The sequence below is a fragment of the Gavia stellata genome, chromosome 29, assembly GCF_030936135.1.
Source record: "Gavia stellata isolate bGavSte3 chromosome 29, bGavSte3.hap2, whole genome shotgun sequence".
Lineage (NCBI taxonomy): Eukaryota > Metazoa > Chordata > Aves > Gaviiformes > Gaviidae > Gavia > Gavia stellata.
This window is the reverse complement of record NC_082622.1, coordinates 3866755-3893221: the sequence shown is the minus strand read 5'-3', so window position 1 is coordinate 3893221 and position 26467 is coordinate 3866755. Positions and strand designations below refer to the sequence as shown.

The 26467-nt window shown below is 53.7% G+C and overlaps 1 protein-coding gene across 1 annotated transcript in view; it reads left to right on the top strand.

Annotated features, from left to right (window-relative positions):
- The window catches only part of RUNX3 (RUNX family transcription factor 3), a 38113-nt gene extending 23474 nt beyond the window's left edge, over nt 1-14639 (top strand). The window contains exons 4-5 of the mRNA XM_059830875.1: nt 1237-1401; nt 14116-14639. Coding sequence (XP_059686858.1) covers nt 1237-1401; nt 14116-14639 — 689 coding nt within the window. The remainder of the gene's footprint in view (nt 1-1236; nt 1402-14115) is intronic.
- Nucleotides 14640-26467: the final 11828 nt, after the last annotated feature.

Genomic DNA, 26467 nt, shown 5'->3' with positions numbered 1-26467 from the left:
AACCGAGCTTGACTTGGTGGATTTTGGCCATAGCACTGGATCTGATAAGCCCAGCTCTCAGAAGAGCTGGAGAAGGTTTTCTTCCCAGCTCCTCTCCTACCTCCCCGGCGTGCCTGCACACCTCCAGTGCCCCCGAGCTCTGCTCTCGATTATGCTGGGATAAGGCGTTTGCCACCTTGGGAAGGTCCTTTCATGACAGGTGCAAAGAGCTGGGGGTGTTGCACGGCCGTCTGGCTGCGGCAGGTAAAGAGCAAGGAGAATCCAAGGTCTGAACCCGGCACTGATGTAAAACTGAAGCAGCTCCGGCTTCTCTGGAGTCCCTCCAGCTTTGTGCGGGTGTAACTGAGACTGGAATCCGGCCCAGAGAGAGTGAAGCCGTTCGGCGATGATTAATATAGTAAAATGCGAAAGTTATGTATCAAGCGTATTTCATGCGCCTCTTGCCTCAGGACAATTAGCATAAATTTAATAATTATTGCCCTGTTCCAGCAGCTGCTACCTAAGGAGCTGGGAGTGCTTTACAAACGCTCATTAGTTGCTGCCCTGCCTGGGGGAGGTAGGTGAATAGTCTCCCCGTTTTACGGGTAGGAAAAGAGGAACAGAAAGAAGCAAAGGGAGATGGCCAAGGTGCGGTGCCGTGGCCGGAGTGCTCCCTTCCCTCCTCCTGCACTCTCTCCAGCCCTGCTTGGCTCTGGCCCCGTTGGGTGGGCAGAGCTGGGGAGGGGGCTGGAGTAAGATGAGAGTTTATTCTTTGTGCACTGAGCAAACACTGTAGAAAATACTTAAAATTCAATGTTTCCTTTGCTCGTTCCCCAGTCACCAGCCTGCCAGGAGATGGGGTTTCTCCTGTCTTGCATGTGTCTCCCCTCCTTGTTCGGAGCGAGTGAGGGCTGGTGTAGGCTGGTCGCTCGGGCATGGCACAGGGCATCCTGACCCTGGCGCCCGCATCCTGCTCCTTGAGCGGACGCTGACTTGCCGGACGATCTGGGGCCTTCTGCGTGGGTCGGTCTGTGTCCCTTCTTCAGCAGGCTTCATCTGTCTGAACTGCAAGCTCTTCCCGTGTGTTTGCCATGCAAAGCCCCCAGGGAGCCGATCTCTGCCGGGGCCGCCACGCATTACCCCCATGCGAATAATAGCAAACCGCGAAGATGGAGGCTGCGCTGACTTTGTGTTTAACCAGGGCGCTCTAGCCAAAGGGTAACTGATTAGATATCAGACTCTCTTATCATGTTCCAGGGCACAGACAAAAGCTAGAAGACCAAGCCAAACCCTTCACCGACCGCTACGGGGAGCTGGAACGGCTGCGCCAGTCCATGAGAGTCACCCCAACAACACCCAACCCCCGCGGATCCCTCAGCACCCCAAGCCACTTTGGGTCCCAGGCTCAAACTCCAATACAAGGTAACTGGCTGGGTGCCCCAGCCTGGCGTCGCACCCCGAACCCTCATGCTCCCCACACGGCCGGGCAGGGAGCAGAGCCACCCTGGCCAAGGAAGCCTCTGGATGGTATTTTAGGGCTGGAGTCCAGCTCTCCCCTGGGTAAGGAGCCCTGCCTGGGGGACAAGCCATGGAGGGGTTTGGTTGGGTTTCTTGACCCTGAAAGCCTTTTTGCACCCATTAAATCAGCAGACGACTGCTGAATTGTAAACCCAGGTGATTTCACCCTGTGCACCGTGAGATATGGGGTCTTAGGAAAAACAGGAGTTTCAGCAGGAACGCGAGGGAGCTCAGAGCAACATACTTTGAATCCAGTAGCTTCTCTGACATGAAGGCGCCCGCGTAGACGGTTAAACATCAACGAGAAAGGGTGTATTATACTTTACATGCTAATCCAAATGGTTTCTTATCTTGTTGCATTGTGTTTATGCCAAGTCTGGTGATCCATCACCCAACTCCAGCATAATTCCCCACACGTATGCACACCTGCATAGGCGCACGCGTGCGCACACACACACACACAGAGGCTTTGCTCTTCCCATATTTGCCATCAGCATAGCTGAGCCCTCAGGCATTCCCCGTGAATCTGCATCCTAGCTTGTTGCCAGGAAAGAGGTAGGAATTGCCACCAGAGTTACCCAAGAGACGTTAGTCTGCTAATTCCCAGGCACCTGAATTTCAGCCCCAAACTAAGCATTGCATTTGAAAATATCCAGCTTATCCAGCTGCCTTGCTGCTCCCAGCTTGCTGCACCTCTCAGCACAGCCAGAAGCCACCACGATGTATTAAGCGAGACCGTTGTCCTGTCCACACGCGAGACATGCTCCTTTTCCATGCGTTTGTCATCTCGGTGGTGTTTTCCTTTGAAAATCAGCAGAAATACTAACGGCGATTTAAGGGATACTATTTAAGCTGTTTGCATTTTGAGTTTTGTTGATTGGAAGGTTTCACACTGAAAGGTTCCAAAAGCCTTTGTGTTGCTTTTTCAGAAGTGACGTAGATGTTTGAAAACCTCAGTGTCATTGGCAGAGAGGGTGTCTCAGGCGCAAAAACATGTTTGAAAACGTTATCCGAACTGTAAAAGCTGCCCGGCTCCTCCCAACCCAAAATTACAGTGAAAATTTAATTTATTTCTCATTGAAATGCAAATCTTTATGCTTGGAATTTTCATTGATATTAGCACGGTTTATGAGAGGAACCCAGGCATTTTGTGAAGGATTATCGTTTGATTTTGTTAAAAAAAGCAAGAGGGAAAAAGAGAAAAAGTTTTATAGGCTCATCTCATTGGCTGCTTAATAAAGAAAGAGATTCTTGGGGGAAGGAAAAAAGATGCGTATTTTAAATTAGACCAGTCCCCTGTAGTGCCAGAGACCCAAAGAGCGTCGTTTGGAGCAAAGAATCAGGTGATGACACAAATTCAACAAGAAAAAAATGAATCTGGCCACAAGCTACTGTCTGTGCCAAATTCCCAAATGTCAAGTGACAGCAGGAGTGGAGACACACAAAATTAGCCATCTAAAATCATTCCTGCGGAGTGAATCCAAAGTACCAGGAATGCTGCAAAAGGCAGTTCATGCACGCTCTGCTCTTGGCTCCCTTGTTCCCAAGCTGGAGGAACTGTCTTAAAATTACTGTGGGTTCTTACCAGCGTAACTGGGAGCGGAATCAGCTCAGTAATTTTAATCTCAGCCCTGTCCTTTTGACACAACGCTCACTATAACCAATCATAATAATAATAATAAAAAAACCCCTCTTTCTCTCACACACACATGGCTTATTCACAAAGATCATAATTTTTACCCAAGCAAGTGGAGCCTGGCCCATGCCAAGAATAACACAGGAGTTAACAGGCCTGTAATTCTCACGACTTGGCACGTTCTTAGGTAACACACACGAGAAGCTGATTAGCAAAAAGCATAACGAGATAGTGGTTAGGAGGGACGAACGGGGCAGGCTGGAGTTCATCCGGCCCCCCGCTATCCTTTACCTGGGTGCTTCCCGACCTTAATGTTTTTAGCATCTTTGCATCCCTGTGCAGGGATTAAAAGGGGGCCAGCGAGAGGCGGAGAGGCAGGTTTTCCCTCTGCGAGCACCTATGCCCGGCAGCCCTCCGCTCGTGTGCCGGAGGTGGTTGGCCTCCCGGTTCTGCTGACCGAGCAGTTTGTGCAAACGCTTCCTAATCCGCTTCTGGCAAAACCAGGCTGGGGAGCTGAGATGCTCAGAAACAGCTTCAGCCACCGAGGGGGGATTCAGGCACCTCAAATCCCTGAACACAGCACGTGGAGTTTGGGCTTTGAAGCAGGCAGGCACGTAGGAGACAGCGTTTATCTTTGGGAGGAATTGGGGACCTTTGGAGATGTGTTTGCTTGGGCCCAGTCCAATCTTTCCTCCCCGTGAGTGAAGGCTGTGGCCGCGGTGGAGATCACAGCAAGGATGCTGGTGTAAATGGGAGAAGAATCTGGCCCTCAGCCATTTGCAGAAGACTTTCAGTAAAGCAGCCCTTGGAGGTTATAAATAGCCCCCATGTAAAACGATCATCCTGAGGTTAAATGGTCTCAAACCAAAAACCTCCCGGTAAGAGAAAACCGATCGTTTCTGAAGGGCATGCCAGGAAACATGGGAGGAGAGCATGCTCAGCACCGTGGCCGAGTGGGTGAGATCCTGCTCTCCGCTGGTTTACCACTGCCCAGTGTCAGTGAATTTCAGTGGCTTCAGTCTTGCCTTACCCCATGCAGATGGGCAGAGAATCGATCCCTTCCCATGCCTGTCTGCAAATGGGACAGACTTTTGCAGCCCTCCACACACCAGATTTCATTCCCATTTCCACTGCTTTGGAGGGAAAATAGGGTAATTCTGGGTTCACGCCCGCGTAGCTGTGATGAGAATCTGGCCCGGTAGTGGGGCAGGTAGGACAGGCAGACCCTCATCCCGCATCAGCCGGTGCTGCTTCCCTGGCTTCAGCAGAGCAGAGCCATTTGCCTCCGTTGAGGATTTGGCCCAATACTTCTCCAGTGAGGTCTGGAAAATCTGAGGTTTTGAAATCCCGGCTCTCCCATCTCCACAGCGAGACACCAAACTGTCATTAGGATGGCTTGAAATGGTTCCTTATTACGGGGCACGCGAAGCCAGAGCCTTGCGTGCTTGCTTCATTTTGAGTTTTGTCTTCTAGCTTTAAAAAAATCAAGTAGCTCTCAAAAGTGAAGCAAGATGTTAAAGGAACTTGCTTCTGCCCGCCTTCAGCTGCTTCTCGGGGCCCCCTTGCTCTGGGGAAGTGGGATGGTGACAGACACACGTCCTCCCGGGGAGAGCCGGGATGGTCCTAGCAGCCCCCAATTCTCCGCGCGACGCTTTGCCCTTGCCCATGTTTCAGCAGTGGTTCATGCTGAACCATTTTATTCCCGTTGCAACAGAGGAGGACCGCCCACGCAGCCGGCTCCTGTGTTCTAGCTTTGTGGTGGAAACATCTTCAACCACTCAAAAGCAATTGTGTGCATTGTCCGGCAACATGTAGGGGCCTTGCGTACACGAGGACAATTGCAAAGTGATTTTAAATTTGATCTACTCAGTAACAGAGCAAGCTGTTTTGATTAATGCACTTAACATCCCCTTGCACACTCTTCATACTGCTCCAGCAAAACCAAATTCCCTTGACTTCACAGGGAGAACAGTAAACGCTGGATCCTTTTGCAAACTCCCTTCTGCCTCTCCCAGCCTTAGTGTCTGCTGAACGGTTTGGGAGACATTGTCTTTGCTGGTGAAGAGCTTTCAGATCTCCTGATCTGGAAACTGCTCAGCTTTAACCAGCTTGATTTCCAATCCATTACTTAAAGCCAGTGCAACATTTTTAACATACGCCAGTCATCAGCAGAATGCTTCCCCATATGCATTTAAAGTAAAATCTCTCTCTCTTTTTCTTTTTAAATACACATTTTTAAAGTATTACATTACTTTTAAGAAGCCTCTTGGCATAGGCAGCGAGTGCCCTATTGTTTCCGAAATGCAACGTGGCTGCTCTGAGGTTAAGTCCTGAATTATGGGCCCAGCAAATACACTGAATTGCTGCTTCCTAATCCCTGTCCAGATCGACTTATGGTTTCTTTAAAATATCCGTTTCTTAATGGATAAAAACATTCTACCATGGGCAGAGACTAAATTGTTTCCAAAGGAAGCTAGGCAAGCATTAGTGGGAAGAAAACATATTGTGGGATTCAGCGTCAGCCTCAAAGGAAGGAACACGCTTAAGATGGGTTTCCTGCCTGCTTTCAGGCTCCGCAGGCTTCTGTGACTATCTTTAAACTGCTTTTCTGCTCCTCTCAATTACATTTGCCCGCTGCACAGTGGATGTCCCTTAAATGAATTTGGCATGTAACGGTCAAAGCTGAACCACAAGCCAGTGCTGGACGGGAGCATTCCCCCAGAGAGAGTCCAAGCACCCGCGACCGCTGCTTTTGCCACTGACGTGCAGCCGCCTCCATCTCCCAGCCACAGCTCAGGGTGCCGAAGTGCTGCAGTTCCTACGAAATAGCAGACGAGCGAAATAGCAGATGAGCTTGCAACGAGCCCAGCTGAATTTGCCTCAGGCTCCAGGGATGCCATCCTGCCTTTGACGTGGGATTTTCGTTATGCTGGATCCTCACTGCCAGGTTCAGACTGCCGGTGGGGAGCCTCCAGCCCGGGGTCCCGCTGCAGGAGGGCACTGCCCGCATTGCTGGGCTGCATGGCTGCGGTGCAGCCCGGGAGCGGCAGAGCGGGGCTGGAGCCCTATCTCCTATCACCCCCATCAGCCTCCCCGATCAGCCTGCCGCTCCGCAGTGGGTTTCCCATGGCAGACTTGGCCTGGTCCAAACCTGCTCGGCAGGCAAGGTGGTCTAGCTGCAGGCTGGGTTGTAAATTCAGCAACTTCCTTTTATGTAGTCAGGGCTTGTTAATTTTTTTTAATACCCTTTGAATACAGGTAAATAGCAAAGTGCAGGCAGGCCAGAGGGAGTGCCTACAATCAAGGGAGCGCTTCCCGTTCAGCCCACCCACCCGCTCCAATTAGCACCGTTAGCTTATTCATTAGCTTTGCGGGATGGAGCGGCGGGGATTGAGCCTGATGGGGTGTGTGCCGGGCAGGGGGATGCGGGCAGAGGAGGGCTCTGGGAATGGCAAGAGGAAGAGAGAAGCTGTGGCGGGAGAGGAAGCTGGGAGAGCCTGGCTTGTTTAGTCTAGCAAAAGGCAGGCTGGGAGCGGAGCTGATTGCTCTGTATAAATACATCCAGGGGGTAAACATCAGGAAGGGAGAGGAGTTAATGTAAGCTATGAAGGACAGTGCTGGCACAGGAGATGGGGCTGAACTGGCCCTGAATAAATCCAGACTGGATGTTAGAAGCAGGGTCCTCCCCAGAAGGGTGGGATGGGTCCGACGAATGGCTGGGAGCATCCCAATGGACCTTGAAGAGTTTGCAGAGGAGGTTGAGATGCCATGCGTGATTTACGGAGCCGGGAATACCTGGGAATTTCCCTGCCTCACTGCCCTGCCCGCCCACATAGAGCGGGAGGCTGTTGCCCAGCATATTTGGGATCTGAGTGAAAGTGTTGGGAGAGGACCCAGGAGAGCGGAGTTAAGGTTTGTGACGCTCACCGGGGTAGGTTGGGGGGGCTGAGCGTGTGTCTGCACAGCAGGACGTGGTATGTGAAGAGAATTAGAAAACCGAGCAGCAAACGTGCTCGGCAATCTTGAGGTGGTGCCTGGCGATGCTGTGATAAGCGACGTGTGTGTTGTTGTGTTTTGGTTTGGGTTTTTTTTTCTTCAAACTCTGCAGAGGAAGTACTTGCACCCAGTTTGTGAGCTGGGTGTATCAGATACAGAACAATTGCTCCATGGGTGTGTAACAAACGGATGCTGTTCACACCCTCATTTTTTTTCAACACCTCCCCTCCTCCCCCAAAATAAATTTTGCTCTATTTTTTGTGGGGTGAGAGGAAGGGGCCGTTTTCTTTTTTAGTTGACTCTGACTTGGAAACGAATGAACTTGTTCACATTTGTGACAGAGGCGTGAGAGCATGCCTGCATGCGTGGGTGGGGAGGAGAGCGGCGCCTTCTCTAGAGATGAGCTGGGTCTTCAGTCATCAAATGCATCTCATGCACCTTCCCTTACAGAGCAGATTCTCTCCATCTTTGGCCACCTGCCTCTCTGTGCTCCCAGATGGAGCCGTTATGATCAGGGGAAGGAAGCAGAGAGGAGGAGAGGTCAGAAAAATGCTGAAAGACAACTTAGAGGTCCAAGCATCACAGAAACCAGTAGAGAAAAAATAGCCAAAGGTACATACAGAGAGAGAATTTCTGTCCCCGCTCTGTCTCACACATGCATGCTTATTATATACATAAGCATAAAGTATCATTAGTGTTTACATTGTCGTCAATCATCATGGCATAAGACAGGAAAGGAGGTTTTTTTTTCCCCCAGGCTATATTTTTCATGACAATTTTGCAAGGCACGTATATGCATATTACTAAAATGGTGATATATTGCCAGGCTGAAGATATTTATACATTCTGTACACTTGGAGAGTGCCACACTATCAAGTTCCCTTTAAATTTCCTCTATTCTCTGTGTGTACCACACACTATGAGTATTTGTGTGTGTTGTGTCATGTACACACATGCTTAGGTTTATTGCTGACTTATTCAATCAGCCACTGCATGTTCCCCACATCTCTCAAATGGGGACCAGAGAGTGGTATCTTGGGTGCTGTGGAATTGCTCAGGTTCCACATGTCGCTGCACGGCCCCAGATGATCTGATAATCTCCCACTGCTGTACACTGAGCCCCAGTGCTGTGCTCTGCGCACATGCCCTGCGTGAGCTTGCCATTTAGTTGTCCCTCAAAGCTCTTTGCGTGCTGCAGCACCGAAGAGGTCCTGATGTTGCTTTTGCCGCCCTTTCCTCTCCCCAGGCAGAACAGACATTTTCCTGGGTTGGGAGGCAGTGGAAGCCCCCACCGCTTCACTGGACTGGATGCACGTCAGCGCTGTTAGTCCCTAAAACCTCTTGCAGGGTCCATTGCCTTCGCTCCACAGAGGCTTCCAGGGAGCTCTGAGCAGATCCACCAGTCCTGACCCAGCAAGGGTGCAGGGACCAGTTTCAGTCCATCCAAGGCAGCTCCCAAACCCAGCATGGTCTTAAGGGAGGCGGCTGAACACACCCAGAGAAACCTCTGCAGTCGGCAGCCTCACGAACCAGCCTCCCCACCTCCGTGCTCACGACCAGCCCTCGCCACCCTGCCCGGCTCTGCCGCGAACCAGACGAGGTTTAGCTCCCATCAGCGGCAGCTCTTTGCATTTATCTCCTTGTCATCCACCCAAGAAAAGACCCATATTGTCTCCGAGGCGAAAAGAAAGCTGCTGTGTCACTTGAGCACGGTTGTTTTATCTGGAAAGGGGCTGAGCAGCTTTGAAAGCCTTTTTCTATCCGGCTCCACGTGCGGGGGGACTTGGGGGTCCTCAAAAGGTGCAAATTGCAGCTGCACAATTAAATAACGGGGTGTGTCCAGGCCCCCGCGGTCCCCTGGGCAGCACAGCCCTAACGAGGAGACAGTGGCATTACTAATCAGGGCTTTGACCTTTACATGGCTTTTATTTAATACACATTCCACACTTCCCCAAACTCCCATCCAAAACATTGACATTTCCGCTGATAGATTGGGTCAGATTTTGGAGTAGTTGGGGGACTCAATTCACTCTTACAATGGTTAAATTCTTACAGCTAAATGGGCTTATTCAGTTAGTGCAGCAGCTGGTGTGATTTCGAGAAGAAAATAAACATTTCCTTCAAATATTTTGATTGGCAACTGGACAACTGAAATACTCAAGCTCAGATTGCCAGGGTCCAAAAAAGCAAATGGGGGCTGGACGGCGAGTAAGTGAGGCAAACCGTAGTAAATCCTCCGAGGCAGCGCTACCACGCAGATGTGTGTGAGGTGCGCTGGGCTCGGCAAGGGGACAGCGAGATGTGATTTTTAAAGCACCTTGTCGGCCGCGGTTTCGAAGCGATCGCGGGGCCCGAGGGTACGACTTCACCCGCTCCTATTTCCCTGGCATTTGCTTAGCACGTTGCTTGCTCCAGGTTGCCGTTTGACGGCTGGCTGAGCGTGACGGAGGGTTTCTTTGCTGCTGAGTTAGGTGGTTATGGAGGGTATTAATGGCGATGTTTTATTTGGACCTTGCTGGGGCTGTTTCAGCAGGGATCTCCTCGGACGGAGGGCAGGAGGGCCGATGCCCCTGGACGGGGCGGCAGGCGTGGGGCTGTGTGGCTGTGACCCACACGGATCTGTGAGGTGGAGGGACAGCCCTGAGGTGAAGGAGCAGAGACGGAGGGGCAGTTGTGAGGCGAAGGCTGAGATGGAGGGGCAGCCCTGAGGTGGAGGAGCAGAGATGGAGGGGCAGCCCTGAGGTGGAGGAGCAGAGATGGAGGGGCAGCCCTGAGGTGGAGGAGCAGAGATGGAGGGGCAGCGCTGAGGTGGAGGAGCAGAGATGGAGGGGCAGCGCTGAGGTGGAGGAGATGAGATGGAGGGGCAGCGCTGAGGTGGAGGAGATGAGATGGAGGGGCAGCGCTGAGGTGGAGGAGCAGAGATGGAGGGGCAGCCCTGAGGTGGAGCAGAGATGGAGGGGCAGCGCTGAGGTGGAGGAGATGAGATGGAGGGGCAGCGCTGAGGTGGAGCAGAGATGGAGGGGCAGCGCTGAGGTGGAGGAGATGAGATGGAGGGGCAGCGCTGAGGTGGAGGAGATGAGATGGAGGGGCAGCGCTGAGGTGGAGCAGAGATGGAGGGGCAGCGCTGAGGTGGAGCAGAGATGGAGGGGCAGCGCTGAGGTGGAGCAGAGATGGAGGGGCAGCGCTGAGGTGGAGGAGATGAGATGGAGGGGCAGCGCTGAGGTGGAGCAGAGATGGAGGGGCAGCCCTGAGGTGGAGGAGCAGAGATGGAGGGGCAGCCCTGAGGTGGAGGAGGGACCCGCCGTGAGGCCGCTGGACGGCGCAGGGCTCCCCGCCGCGCTGGCGGCCCGGGCCCGCTCCCGCCGCGCCGTGTGCCAGTCCCCGCCTGGCGGCTCCCCCCGCCGAGCGCGGGCGGCAGCGAGGCCGGCGCGGCCGCGGCCCCCTCTAGCGGCCGCCTCCCGCCGCGGGCCCGGCGGCCGTTGCCCCCTGCTGGCGGCGGGACGGGCGCCGGCCGGGGCTTCCCCTCAGCCGGCGGGCGCGGAGGCGCGGCGCGGCGCGGCCGCCCCCCCCCCCCGCCCTGGGCCCCGCGGGGAGCCGGGGTCGCCGCCGAGCCCCGCGGCGGGCCGGGCCGGGGGCAGCATGGCGGTGGTTAACGAGGAGGCCCCGGGGGGAACCGCTTTCCTCCAGGAAGCTCCCTGCCTCGGCCCGGCGACGGCTGCCTCAGCCCTGCGCGGCCGGGGCGGACATCCCGCCTGGGTGTCGCGGCGGTGAGAGGGGACGGACGGGCTTTGCCTCCCCGGGGGCCACGGGAAGACAGAGACGGACATTATACGGCAGAGCAGCTTGGTGCCTGGTTGCCACAGCCTGGGAAGGCCGAACACCCCCCCCCCCTCCTTCAGATAACGCAGAGACAAAATACACAAGTGTGTTTTGTTTTTTGGGGTTGTGTTGGGCGTTTTTTTTTAGCCTCAGACTGGTCAGGAAAAGCTGGAGCTTTATTCTGGGCCAGACTTTAAGCCCAAGGCCCAGCGAAGATGAAAGCGAGTTGGTCACGGGGTTGGATGCCCCACTCGCTCCGTGGGGCCGTGGGTTTCCCTGGCCGGGGCAGGCAGAGCCGAGGGATTTGCTTTCTAAGGGACTCGCACCCATGCACGCTAAAGAGTACAGAGGCCCAGCCCTGCAGAGTGCTGTCTGTCAGAGACCGGGGGTTTCAAAGCCTGGAGAGCTCGCCCGCTGCTCGCCGGTGTTCTGCAGGCAATAGCCAGGGCGTCTCTAGACCCGACGGTATCGCTGTGCTTTGCTCGTCGCACACAGAGCCTGTAATTAACACTCTGACACGCTTGCGTCTAAATTAGTAGCAAGGACCCATTGCCAAACGTTGCAAGTTCAGGCCAATAAAATGTAGCCTTTAAAAAAAAAAAAACGCTTTGAGTATGTTACAGAGGAAAAGGGAAATGTGCCCTGAGCACTTACGTTTTATTTCGATTTGCATTTTACGGAATATTATTTATGGGCATGTGAAAGCTAACGAAGGAGCGCGGTCTGATCGCTGGAGCTTGTCATCTGCTCTCGGGAAGGCAGCGAGCAGCAGCCTGGGTTTTCTGGGGGCTGGCGGGGATTTCAAGACTGCTTTCTCTCAGTGTATGGCAAAAAACAGTCCAGCCACTTGGACCACTGTGGCAGGGCTGCGTGTGTGTAAGGAGGAGGCATTCAGAAAATAGCACTTTTTCTCTCCATTCCAACTTCAGCCAGGATTTTTGTTCCTTGGTCCTACCTGTGATGCTGCCGGATTGCCAAAGCTATGGGCTCTGGTCAAGCTGCTTCTTGCAGAGCTGGTCTCCGAACCTCCACTCACAGCACCTGACAGCAGTTTTGGTGCTGCTTTTGCAGTAGCGTGGCTTTGGGATGGGGCAGAGCGTCCTGCTGGCAGGCTGAGATGTGACATCAGGTTGGTTTGGTCAGTTGTGAGCATTTTTCGCAGCGTTGTGCTTTTCCAGCCAGCCCAAGCACGCTACCCCTCCGCATAGCATGCAGGAGGGATGGCCCTGCGGCCGGGCAGCCGCTTCCACGCTTGGCTTGGCTGCATCCAGCCCCGGGTGTGTGCCAAGCGGCGTGGTTCGTGACAGCTTTGAGCTGCTCCTTTCTTATCTCGCACCAAAGCCGCAGCCACGTTCACAAACCAGGTGCTCCCCCGCCTTTCTCCTCCATGGAGCCTGCGTGGGAAGGCAGGCACTGCTGATATCGCCCGCAAAATGGCTGGAGGGGAGGGAGGAACCTCCCCTCCTCTTCTCCTTCCAGTGCCGATGGCTGAAGGACTCACCTGGGATGAGAATGAGGGTTAAGATCAAATCCCGTCCCTATCTGCTGCTCCAGAGCATGCCCTGGCCACTAGTTAGCTGGAAGGGTTTAGCTTGAGTATTTTTTCCTGGGGAAACGCTGCAGGGCCTGGAACACCAGCCCTGAGAAGTTAAAAATGTTTCATCATAATAAATATATATAAAACACACATCCTTATGCATGCATAGCAAATATACAATCACATGAATGTGTGTGTCTATATACATATGCATATCTAAAACCAACAAGCATGTTTATCGTACTCATCTCACACATTTTCTTGCTCTGAGTCGATTCAAAATCCAGGCGATGTGACAAAAAAAGTCACTGAGGCCAGATGACATCCCACTGCCAAAGCAGGCGCGGTTCCCCTGCTTTTAACAAGGGACAAATAGAGGTCTTGGGAGTAAAGAGAAAGGATGCAAAGCCACCGCCAGCTGGCCAAGGCTTTGAGCTCGGTGCACCAGTCCAGTGCTTTGGGCTAGAACTGCTCTTTCTAGAGATTGTCATCTCATGAGGGGTGTTAGAAGGCTGAGAAAGGCACAATCACAGCGTTTCTAGCCACGTCCTCCGGCACAGCCAGTGCCAGAGCTCGGCGTGGGCCACTGAGGTCTTGAGGACAAGAGTTTCGCATCTCTCCTTGGAGAGCAAAACTTACTTCTCTCTGTCTCAGGTGCGCCGAGGCCAGAGGTGTGCTGGGTTCTGTAAGGGAATGGCACCAGCCTCAGGACAGCTGAGGTAGCCACAGAAAAGCCTTGAGGTCCTCAAAGGTTCTGCTAGTCTGGATTCCCCTCTCTAACCTGGGCTTCCCGCAGAAGAACAGGACCCGGCAGCACGGGGCAGAGGTCCCTTTCCACTTACAAGCTGGCCGCGACCCCCTTTGGGTTTAGACTCCTCCAAGAAAAGGCATGGGGGGGGCTCCAGCATCCGAGGGATGTCCCCACCATGGGTGATGTCCCCACCATGGGTGATGTCCCCACCATGGGTAATGTTCCCATCACGCTGACCCAAGTCTCCCTTTCCCCAGCAGAAGAAAGCCTGAATTTCTCACTCTCTTCATCCTCTTGGAAGGAGAAAAATACACAGAGAAATCAAGCAGAGGGATGTTGTGGCTCCTAGCTTGGGAGTTTTCAGCTGTGTGTTTATCAGCTCCATCCCCTGATGGTATCAGCACGAACAGGCCACCCACAAGAAGGCTTAGCAGGCTGGTCTGGACTCCAGCTTTTCCTCTCTGTCTCCGGGTGTGTGTATATACACCACCGACTATCTCAGGGACTGGCCGTCTGGGGCCTGCATCCATTTATTTACTACACAGCTGATGTAATGGCTAAACATTTTTTTTCTGTGTTTATGGGGTGTGTTGTTTTAATCTGCCAGAGATGAATAGACCCCTAGAGAAGTCAGCTCAGTCGTGTCCCTTCTTGGATAGGAAACAACAAATTTTAGGACAGGAAATGGGAACAGCTTAAACAAATGGGTTTAGGATTTTTGTATTTAAGTTCCCCAGCTCTCTTCCCTGGCGGATCCAAGAGATGGTTTTCCCTCTGACTTCAGTTCCTTGGGCAGGGGGTGACCCAGGCTATAGGACAAATTCTACAAGCCTCAAGGATAGTTCTCTAACCATGCGCTTTCTTCCTCCACCCCAACAGGCACGTCAGATCTGAGCCCCTTCTCTGACCCCCGGCAGTTCGATCGCTCCTTCCCGACGCTGCCGACTCTCACCGAGACCAGGTTCTCCGACCCGCGGATGCATTACCCCGGCGCCATGTCCACTGCCTTCCCTTACACCGCGACGCCCTCCGCCACGGGCATCGGGGGCATCAGCATGACCAGCATGCCCACCACGACGCGTTTCCACCACACTTACCTGCCGCCCCCCTACCCCGGCTCCACGCAAAACCAAAGTGGACCCTTTCAGGCCAACCCCTCTCCCTACCATTTGTACTACGGCACGTCTTCGGGCTCCTACCAGTTCTCCATGGTGGCGGGCGGCGAGCGCTCCCCCACCCGGATGCTCTCTTCTTGTACAAGTGCCTCAGCGGGGAACAACTTAATGAATCCCAACCTGGGCAATCAGAACGACGGGGTGGATGCGGATGGGAGCCACAGTAACTCACCGACGACCATGACGACTACTGGGAGGATGGATGAGTCGGTCTGGAGACCCTACTAGGAGGAACTCAGCTGGGCACCGATAGCTTTAACTTAATCAGCCACCGTTACGTTCCTCCTTTTGGTAGTGAATAGAGCAAAATGATGCCTAGGGAAAAGGTAAACCAAAGTCTCCCAAACCACAAGCAAACCAGGATCCTCTGCGTGCAAGCATGGGCAAACATCAAGCGAAGATGGACCAGGACCTACATTACATTTCAAGATGAACGTCCACAAGGCTTGAATTTGTCGCTTGATGTGGTTCCTTTCGTATGTTTTAAGTATGTGGATTGTACATAGGAAAAAAAAAAAGAACATGTGGAATCAGATGTTTGTTTCTTGCAGAACACTTCTCAGTCATCTCACTCATACCCTCTTCCACACACAAAGCATTGAAAAGTTACGAAAAGCTCACCCTTCTTCTGCAAAATGCTTCAGAGAAGAGAAAAGACCAAGGAGTCGTCCAAGCCATCTCTCTGCCAGTGCAGGAAGACTGAACTGAAGAAAAAAAAAAAAAAGAAAAAAAAAAGAAAGAAAAAACCCCGTTGTCTCCTCTCCTTCCCTCCCCGCCAGTGTAGGGCCCCTGACCACCAAAGAGCTCCGGGACGACGCCAGAGCCACAAGCGGCACGTGAGAGTCTGGTTTACAGCACAACCGCGGGGACTCGGGCACGCGTGGGGGCTGCACGCTCCTCGCGGGTCGGCCGGCATCAGCCATGTGAACAAGAGCTGTGATGTGATTATTATTATTGTTGACGACAGAGGTTGTATTGTTCATTTTTATCATTGTCGTCATTTGTCAAACAGTAACGTGGTTGATCCCGTGCCTGACAGACCCCCCCCCCTTTCCTGTATGTTTACATATGAGATGTACTTTTTACGAGACGTGTTTTGTTTTGTTTTGTTTGCTCTTTTGTCCTGACCTCACCATTCAATTCTTTGCTCCTCTTAGCAAATCTCAGTGATGGTGGCTGAAGCGAAGGCGGCGTTCAGGACAATCCAAGATGTATGAGATGCACTTCCAAGCGCGTTAGCTGCAAAAGGGGCTCGGGAGCCTTTGGCATCACCCTGCCACTGGTCTCTGGGTCTTCCTTTCATCCTCTCTGAGTGGCAACACATGCAGCTGGTGGCAAAGCATCATATTTCTCTTACGATTCTTTCCCATGTTTTTACCCAGAGCGGACTGACACGTGATGACTTTTTTTATTAAGAAACGACTTAGACTTGTCAGTTCATACTAAAAGCTCTAACTGAGATTTGGAGAAAGGAGCAATTTCTACCCAGTCCCTTGGTGGTGGGAATATTGCGAAGCAATGTTATCTAGCATTTTCCGTCCCCTCACCCTCCTTTCCTTTCCGACAAGTGACCCAGAGCACGGGTATCTTGCTGTAGATGAATAAGCTGAAGATGGGGCACTGAAGGTACCGCCGGCCCGTCAGTAGCTGGTTGCATCACGTGGCATTCGGAGGAACCAGGTCTCCCGGGCACCACACACCCTTGTAGCTGATACCAAAGAGATTGCAACCCCGAACGGGACTGTGACGGCAGGTCGTAGGCAGCCGGAGGGGTGGCAGGGGCTCCCCCAAGGCCGGGTTAGTGGGCTAGCTCTGACGCACGCCGCAGGGTTACGTCACCTCCCGCAAGCCGGCTCTGCTTTCTGCTGGTGCGGGAGTTTGGGCTGGATTTGGGATTCCTCACGCTGGCAGGGCTGAGGGTGCGTGGGCAGGTTCCTGGGGAGCATGTAACTGCGGTGCCCGCTGCCCTCTGGACCTACCCTACAGCAAGGGGACGGGGACAGTCCCAGATCCCAGTGCCACCAGTAACCAACCCCTTTTTTTTTTGCATGAGCATAAGAAAATTGAAACCCCACAGCTGCCCTCCCAGCCCCTCTGTCTAAGTTACACCATTGCAGCCGCGCCGCCTCTCACCAAATCTCAGTTGGCAGCTTGTCAGCACTCAGTTGAGGTACAGAGCGTTGTAATTGCACTACCACGTCAAGACTGGAGCAAGACATCCTGGCTTCGTTGGAAAGCTGCGATGACCACTCACGAGTTAAATAAGCAACAAGAAGAACAACTCTTTTAAATAATAATAAAAAAAGCGCCCTACCCCAGCAAAACTGCAACCTTCACTTGCCTTAGCGACAGCGAGCACCTCTCCGGTGCTTGCCAGCTGTAGAAACTGGACCACGGCAGCCTGTGTTTTGATGCATTTACGTTTATCATCCGATCGCGCCACTGATTGAAAGCACAAAGAAAACAAGGCATTCGTAGTACTAGGTTAATTTAAGACTGTTCGTAGCGAATTTAAAAAATAAACTAATAAAAAGAATGGCAACAATGTTATTTTTATGACATATTGTCATGTGAAGGTGTAAATATATGCACCTCTATTGTATGCAAATGGTCGCAAGACAGGCCAGCGTTTTTTGCTTTGCACTATAATTTGCTTTTTTAAAAAAATGCACAATCGCTTGTACAGTAAAACCCCTTTGTCTGGCTCACAGAATATTTAACTATAAAATCTAATTTTTGGTCTTATTTGTTATAATAATATAATTCTTAAATGTGTTGAAGGATCCGATTCTTAATAATGCTTCTAATACTTGTATGTGCAGGGTAAAATAACAACAAACAACTAAGGAGATGAGAACAGAGATCTTTATAGCTAAAGAAGGCTAAAGTTCTTGGGTTTTTTAATGGTGTCTTACGATGGACATTAAAAAAAAATGCTAGTGATACCAAATAATGTGGTTATTTGTGTAATATACCAGCCCTACTTGAAGGTAATGCCCTATATTTAATATGTAGCCCATCTTTTTAACCTGTAGCACTTGTCACTGGGGAGGGGGGAGGCGGGGAGGGAGGGAGAGGAAGAGGAGGGTCTGCTCCTGTTTGAAGTCATTGGAAGAAGCTCTCGCTGGAGACGTCTCTGCTGCGCTGGCTTCAAAGAGAACAGAGTCGGGCTCCTTCGTGAGCGGGTGGAAATCGCGTTGGTACGAAGCCATAGCAAAGTGGTCAGTTCTGCTTTTCTATTATCGGTGTCAATGTTCTTATCCGATGTACGTGATTATATCGTCAGGCCTCCGTGTAATCATTTTAATGACTTTCCATGTGGAATAATAAACGTACGGTTACAAGTCACCCCGGTGCCTTCCGCCTGCTCAGTTCTCGCCGGGGGGAGCAGATCTGTGTCCCGGTGCAGAGGAAAGTTCGTCATGCTGCTCTTTCTCCAGGGTCTGGAAATTTTGGCATCTCTCCGAGCATCCTGGTGCCTGGGTCCGGTGTCTGGGGGGGCCTCGTGGCTGCTCTCGACCGCGGTTTGGCCCGAGCAGGCGTTGTGAGGGTGTCCGGGGAGGAGGGCAGGCAGGTGCCTTCACAGGGATGCAGGGAAGCAATGCGGGGGGGGACCCTGGGCTGTGAGCTCTGAGAAAACCCCTTCAGGCTTCTCCAAGGTGGGTCTGGACCACTCACGCTGCGTCAAGCTAGACCTGGCAGGTGATGCCTGCATCCCCAGCCAAGCACCCCGTGCCCCGACCGCCGCCTGTCATCGCCGCGCCACTTCCCGAGACACAAAAGCTCCGGCACAAATCCTAAACAGGACCCAAATTCCCAGGCGGTCCAAGCCCAAACCCCTTAGCACTCACCACTCGCCTCCAGAACCCAAATGACAGCTGAAAAGCAAAAATAAAAAAAATCCCAGTCTACAATAGCATCTGATGCCAATGCGCTGGAGGCTGGGGGCTCCCGAGGAGCCAAGCCACTCAACGCAAGCGTTATTCATGAGCCCGGCAAAGGCAACGGCAGCGGCGTGCCGGGGCCATGCCAGCGCCTTCCCCATCGAGCAGGGCTCTGGGTGGACATGCTGGAGCCGGTGTTCTTCCTCTCCTTCGCAGCAGCTCTGTAAGTGTAACGCATAGCGGCATTTGGACGGAAAGAGAAAAAAAGAAAGAGGGGAAAAAAAAAAGGAAAAGCCCAAACGAAACCACAATAAATAGTAATATGGGTGAGAACCCGGCTCCGCAGCCTTGGCCAGCGGAAATATGTTTCAAGTCAAACCCTAGACATACCCGCCTTTTCTTCACAGCTACTGGGAGAGGAAACACCCCGAGGTGTAGCTATTATTTACAGGAACTTTCCATTCCAATTTGATCCACGCTTTACTCGCAACCTCGTTTAAGGCTGCAATGAAAAGAGAGAAGGAGGAAAGGGAAAAGAAAGAGGACAAATAAAAAGGGCTTTGTTGCACCGATGTGCGCTGGGTCACGTGTGGAAAAGGGGCTTTCGAGGGGTGCAGCCCCTTTGCAAAGCGGTTTTGGTGCCGGTGCCGATGGGGCGATGCCCATCGGGGGGTGAGGCTGTGGCTGGATCAGGCGCTGCTGTTCGAGGCATTGCTGGACCAAGCCAGTGCGGGGAGGACACGGCAGCAGCTAAAATATAGCTGGGGGGGGGCAGGTAGCTCAGCGAGCCGATGGCATTAAATGTGCCCAACACCTTTGGGCCAGATGGGCGTTACTTTTATATGGGCGTTATTTTTATACAGGCCACCTACCAGGCACGGCACCCAGCATGCTGCGGATGCCGGGGCTGCATCTTGCTTATACACAGGTTTTGTGCTAATTTAATGAACGTAGATGGGCAGGCTGGGCCCCGGCGTGGCCGAGAGCAGCCACAGATGCCAGCCCAGGCTGCCAGGCAGCAGAGGCGAGCACCCCAGGGCTCCCGCTGTTCCGGGGGGACTCTGAAAAACAGGGCAGAAAGCAATACTGTGCGGCAGCCAGAGCAGAAATGTTTGGTTTTTCTTTTGCAAATGAAAACTGAAAGGGGAAAAAAAAAAATCCCTGGAGCTTGGATGACTTTTTTTTGAACATTCAGATATTAAATTGAGCAGAGTTTGGGCTAAAAAATCTCCTAGGAAAAATGAAGACTATTTCCTTTGAGAACAAAGCTAACAAAAGTCTCAGCAAAAATCTTATTATATTCACTTTCCAGACCAAACTCTAAACCCCAGCCTCTATTTTAATGACTGTGTTGTCTCCAAACTGCCTTAGTAAATAAACTTTTAACTTGTAAAAAGTTTTTAGGCTTCGCAAGACATAGGGGAAGGAGCCTGCCTTGCTGCCGCGGGGTTTCGCCTTGCCAACACCGTCCCTTTCCCTCGTCAAACCCTGAACAAGCTTCGCACAAATGAGCAATCAATCAGCATCATTAAGGCACAATCCTGTTCCTCTGAAATACTGGGGCCAAATGGCTCTGCGAGGTGCCTAGCACCCTTCCCGCACCCCTGGGGACCCCCTGAACCTGCAAACAACGACCCCCCGCAGATGCCCATCGCCTGGACCGGCGTGAAACGGAGCCACCGCCTCTCACTTCGGCATCATCTCCGTGGGCATCCACGGGGGGTTAATCCTGCTGCGGGGCCATCCTGCTGGAAAGGATGGGTGGTTTGTTGAGGTTGGAGGGTTTTTTTTTTTTTGAATACTGCCTATTTAGAAGCTAAATGGTGGAAAACATGGAAAATTCATTAGGGTGTCTGGGAAAGTGTTAGGTTACACGTCATTCACATCTACTTACTCAGCGGGACCTCGCGCCTTGGGGGAGATATATATTTATATATATATTTTATATATATGGGTTGGTGGGTTATTTTTTCCCCTCCATTCAGTTCCCAGACAAGGCGCAAAAATGAGCCCTTTCGTTTCTCACAGGCTCTTCAAAACTCGCCCCCCGAAGCAGAGCTGCCGCCCCTTCGCCCGGCCTCGCTGGGGCTCTGCCCCCTTCCCAGCATCTCTGGGAGGTGACCGGTGCCATTCCCACCCGCTTGGAAAAGGCAGGAGCTCTTAAACCAAGGCCCGTAAAGGGCAAATACGCAGCCACGCCAGGACCTGCTGGCAGCGAGCCCCGGCTGGCTGTTTCTTCGGTGCTGGCTGGCAAGAGGCTTGGCGAGGATGGGAGCTGGGAGAAGAGTGGGGGGGGTTAGAGGGCTGGTTCAGTGCCCAAACTATAAAACCCAAAAAAACCAATCCTTCATTCCTGATCACTCAGAATTTCTCAAGTTTGGTGCAATACAAAAATAACCCAATAAAAACATCATTCTGGGGTCACAAGAGCTGTTTTGTTCAGCTGCAGCCAGGATGTTTTGTTTTTCAGGTCCGCTATAGCTCCTCTGCTGAGCTCTTTCTCCCCAGCTTCGGCCAGTCCCCGCACCGCCATCCAGCCCTGAACCACAGCTTGTTCAGCTAAAATCAACCCCAAATCTTTCCGTGTATTGCAGAGGAGACTCTCCAATTCAAAAAAAAAAAAAAAAAAAGGCAGGCTGTGTTTTCCCGTAAATAGCACACCAACAACAAATCCTCGCTGCTCCGGCTGTGCCAGGACTCCTGTTTGCCCCGGCGCCTACTTGCTCCCGTCCGCGTGGAGGGAATGAGGCTGAGGCATGGCTGTATGTAAGAGCTGTCCCCGCAGCAAGTCGGGGCTTTGGACACCGGATTGCGGGAGGAGGAGGCAGCCGAAGCCAGGGCTGCCGGGGCAGCCGGGGCTCCAAGGGCTAATCCCCGTGATGGGGTGCACTGTGGCTCTCCCGGATGGCAAATTGTCCTGTTGGAAGGGTTTGGGTTCATTTTTAGGGGGTCTGGGGCATTTCTAGGAAGCCATCCCAGGTACCCACCTTGGAAATCTCTCCCTAAAGCCAGTTTGGGATGGAGGCTGCACTTGGGGCTCAAACAGGCAAAAAAACCTATGGGAATTAAGCACCCAAATACTTTTGCACAGCTCAGGAATCTTTCCCGGTGCCAGATTTAAACCCAGTTTCCTGGATCCCCATCAGCATCCTCAAATCCCTCCCGCCCCGCAGGGATGTCACCAAGCGGGGCTACCTCCGCAGGGCACGCATCCCCACGGCACCGGCAGCTGCGCCCAACGGCCCGTGCGGAGCGAGCACTGCTGGGGTGGCAGCTGCACCGTGAACAGCCACCACATCCCGAACTTCCCCCAAAGCACCTGATGCGCTGTTCTGCACGAGGGCTGTAATTTAATAACATCTACTATTTTTTATTTAAGCCATGCAAACAAAGTCGCCTGTATAACTGTTAATTCCCTGACAGCAGCAGGCTGAGATGCAGGGAAGGTGTGTTCTTGTGAAGAGGTTGGGCTGGGCTGGGAGATCAGACGAGTCTAAATTAAAATACGCTCGTGCCCTGTGTGTCTTTATTCTTGGCTTAACCCACAGAGGCTAAAAATGATGTTAGCGACACAGTGCTGGGATCCCAGCTCGCTCCACCGAGCACCTCCCGCCGCCGTCAGACACCGGGCAATGAAAGCAGCTCGACTTCAAAGGGCCAGGGCAGGGGAGGATGGAGAGCGAGGACTCATTAACCTTGGAATCGCGTTAGATGGGGCGATAGCGGGCTTTAATTAGGCCAGCCGAGGCGGGCAGGGGAGACAAGGCTGCATCCCGGCGGGACCGTATATGTGTGTGTGCGCGCGGTGCCGTTTCGGCGCACCCCCCAGGTGAGCACCCCCGGGCGTGCACCTGCCTGCGTGGGCAGAGCGCACACGCGTGACGGGGCACGTCCGCGTGGCGGGGGGACGCGCGCCCGGCAGCACCCGGCGGCACCCGCCACCTCCCGCCACCTCCCGCCAGCCCCGCTCGGGCACCTCCAGCCGGTCGGATCCCCACAGGGACGTGCTGCCGCCCCGGGGATGCTCTGCCCCTGCGGTGCAGGATTTGGCCTCAGGAGTGGGGCAGGAGCATCACCCCCCAACTGCTCCAGCCCCGGAGGGCTCAGTCCTGCGTCCTGCTGGGGTTCAGGCAGGGTGCTTAAATGGGTGCTGCTTTTAAACATTTTTGACGTACCCTGAGCTGCTGGCAGACATTGTGCTGTTCACCTCCAGCCCGACGCTGCGCTCCAGGGAGCACGGGGCTGGAAATCCTGCTGGTCTCTTGGGTGAGCAACCAAACCGACCCTGGGATGGCAGCGGGGACAGCAAAGCCATCAGGCGGAGAGCGGTGAAAGCACCGGGGTGCTGCCCTAAACTCCTGCCCATGGCACAGTGCTGCCCGCAGCCCCACCAAGAAAACACCAGCGACCTTTTGGGGCTGGGTTACCCAAATCCTGGCTCTGTCCGCACTGCGATGGCAAGAGGGTGGGTGGCCAAGGACCAGGTCGGGCTCTCCATCACCATGCAGAGCTCCGGTGATCCACCTCCAGTGATCCGGTGAACCCCTTCTCCAGCCCCCGCCTGGGCCCTGGCTCAGCTCCAGGAGGGATATTTCACACCGGTGCTACCAGGCAGCATATTTCCTTTCCATTCTAGCGACTTGCAAAGCCCCCCGGGTCCCTGCAAACATATACAGCTAATTTTTTAAGATGGGGAGGAAAATAACCATAGCGGAGCTGGGTTTGGCTGCAGAGAGGGGACCTGGAGGTGCCGTCCGCCGTGCCGTCCCCAGGGTGGCTGCAGCCCTGTCCCCCCCTTGGCAGGTTTTGCTGTTTGTCTTTGCAACCGGCGGGTTTATTACGATGGGGAACACCCAGGTTTTTTCGCTGTCTGCCATGAAATCGATACAGTAATTTCATTTCTCAGTCATAAATGAAATGAGCTGTAAAGTAAAGTTGGGTGTTTAAGCCAGAGTGAAAGAATGAATTGTTCTAATGGGGGACGTTAACGAGGGGATTAAATGTTTCTGCGAAACCTGGGGGTCCCCGGGCTGCCCCTGCCTGCCCGCCGGGCGCTTTTAGGGCTCCCCGCACCCCTCCCTCGCGCCGCCACGGAGCTGTGTGGTCCAGCACCCCCGGCCCCTGGCCAAGCCACCGCTGTCCCCACCTGGGTGGGCGGCCATGCTTCACCCGCACACCCTCCTCGCGCCCCACTGGGGACCCCGCCGGGTGCGGAGCCGCTCCGGAGGGTTTTCAGGGTGCTGGCGGCCAAGGGAGAGACCCAAGGGAAGGTGCTTGCTTTGGGATGGGGCCGTTGCGGCAGCTCTGCCGGCCCCTCTTCAGCAGCATCCTCATCACGCCGATGGCTCACTTCCACGCAGAGTTAGACTAAAAGCAAATGGGAAAAAAAATAGCCTAAACCAAAAAGACGATGTTTCTTAACAATAGCCTTTCAGTTGACCCAAAGCAACTGGTTTTCTACCCAGAATTTTTTTTGGGGGGACATAAAACCCCTCTGCTTCCCGGGGAGGGTGTGTAGACGTTTCCGCTCCCAGGGCCGGGCAGTTTGCAGCACGTGGGACGCTTTCCCCAGGTACGGAAGGCAGGCACGATTCACCCAGCTCAATGCCATTAAATATTAAGCCCAAAATTTGGTCTTTGCTTCCCTGCCCGCAGCCTGGCAGCCCGACCCTGGGAGCCGTCCTCTCCTGGTAAGCGACCGAGACCCCCCATCTCCCCTCCTGCCCCTGCTCAATCATTTATTTACCAGTGAAAAATAACCCAGCGCTGATCCAAGGCAAGAGAGAGCACTTTGATAAGTCCAAAAATAAGAGGGCAATATTATCTTTAAACCATTTAAAAAAACCCCTACAGTGAAAGCCCTATTGGGCCAGGAGAAACTCCAGCCAAGTTCCCCAAGTCCGCCCCCCGCTTCAGTTGTATTCCCCTGGAAATCCTCGCAAAGAAAAACACAGGGCATGAAAAAAATTTGGTTTTCATTAAAAACCTCGAATGTGAGGGGTTCTGTAGCTTTCAATGGGGCTTTGATTCCTATAGATGATGGAATGTTTTCAGAACATTTGAAAAATGTTCTCCACCTTTCTATCTTGTATCGGCAGAAAGCTGCGCTGGCGGTTTTTTCCCCCGCCCGGGCGATAGAAGTGGCGAGCGTTGAATGCAGATGCAAACCCTTGCCTTTATTCACCTTGAGGTTTCGCTTTAAAAATACGATGAGATTTTCTTGTGGCTTTGGAACCAGAGGAGATAATCCACGTGGGGGGAAAAGAAATGGGTGGAAAACGCTGCAGGAATTTTCTTAAAGGGGGATTTTTTATTTATTTATTTTTTCATTGAGAGAAAGCAGGGTCACTCAGCATTTGAAGGCACCCACGTATCTCCCTGAGCACCATCGTCAGGGAGCAGAGAGGCATTTCCAGCCCTCTAAGTCATCACCAGCTTCGTGGAGATCATTGTCTTTGCCTAAAGATGTGTGTTACATCACTGCTCCTGGATGCACCAGCTGGTGCCTTCTCTAAATGCCCCTTTCACGGCATCAGCCTTTTCCTTTATTTGAATTTTATTTAGTGACTGTAAAGTAGGTCTCTGGCCTTTGCATTTTTGAAGGTGAGGTTTAACAGGCTGGACTCAGACGGAGAGAGATGGGAGAAAATGCCCCTTCCCATGGCACCCACCTCTGCCTGGTGCCAGCGATGCCCGAGGAGCCCTGTGATGCTGCAATTCTGCTCCGGTGCTGGGTTGGGACGGCCGCGTGTCCCCTCCGGAGCCAGGGCTCGTCCCCGCCGAGCGCTGCCCCATTTTGCCGGGCATCCCCAGGGCCCGGCTGCCCTCATCCTCTGCAAAGAGCTTTTTTCCAGCCGTGCAGCTAGCCGGCTCCTCCGGGCCGTGCCGCGGCGCTGGCTGGGGCCAAGCCACGCCGTGTCACCACCCCAGCGTCGGGAGCTGGTGCTCGCCTTCCCCACGCAAACCCTGACCGAGCTGGCATTTTGGGCAGCTTCGTGCTTTATCTTGCAGGAAAAAAACCCCCACCTTTCATGCACCTTGGCATCTCAGTCCCGCGTTAGGGCACGCGGCAGCGGGGAGGAGGTGGGAGCCCAGCCCTGGGCGGCTTGTGCCGAAATGCAGCACCCCGGCACGGGCTGGTTCAACCGGTCGGGCTGGCTGAGCAGCGCCCGTTTCACCCAGACGTGCCGTGTTCGCCCCTATCTCTGCTTCTTTTCCCCCCCCTCCCTTATGTCAGCTCACCTGCCGGTGTATAGTCAAGCCTCATCTCAATTACAAGAGTCATTAGTCACCACCCAAGAAAGGGCCACCCAGTCTGCGGTGGCAGGGTGCCACCGCGGGTGCCCGGCCCCGTTGCCCCACGCCGAGGGATCACCTGGAGTGCTCCCAGCCCGTATTTATCAGCGTGTCCTTCCAGAGGGATTAGAGAGAGCTGAGGGATTTGAATAAACCCAAGGAAGCCGTGCACACACCGCCGCGGAGGCGATGGGTGCCAAACCCCGAGGATGCCGTCGCTCCAGCCCCGCCATGCTGACCCGACGCCTTTGGAAAAGCAGTCGCCGGCTGGTTTTGTAGCTGCTCCCCGAGTCGTCATCCCTGCACGGTGGTGGGGTCCGGCTGAGCTGTGGCCGCCCGGGGCAGGGGTCTGGCAACGTGGGCTCCACGCCTGGCCACGGGGCTTTGCCTGCCTGCTCTTCTGCAGGCAGGGACAAGCCCACTCTGCCTGCAGGCAGCGGCCGGGCTGCAATCTATCAAAGGGCTGGGAAGCATCATGGTGTTAAGGCTTCGTCTTCACCCCCCCCAGGGTGTCCCCAGGCTCCCCCAGCCCCTTGCACGGGGGGCTGATGGCCCCTGCCCGTCCCAGCGCCCTGCCCCGGGTGCGGAGGCTGCAGGAGGTGGGGGAGAGCCGGGCTCAGGCGTGCCTGCCTGCCGGAGCTCACGTAGGCAGGAGGTGCCGCCGACCTCGGCTGCCTCCTCTCCATCCCATTCCATTGCATGATGGGCAGCGACCGGGAGCCAAAGGCATCGTCAAAAGGAGATGTGGCTGGTCCTCGGTTTAAGTCACGAATGCCAACAGCCCCCTCCCTGCCCCCTGAGAGCCCACGAGAAACAAGCGGTCAAATAAAAGCCACCCAGCTCCTACCTGCTACAAGAAATACAAACATAATTAAT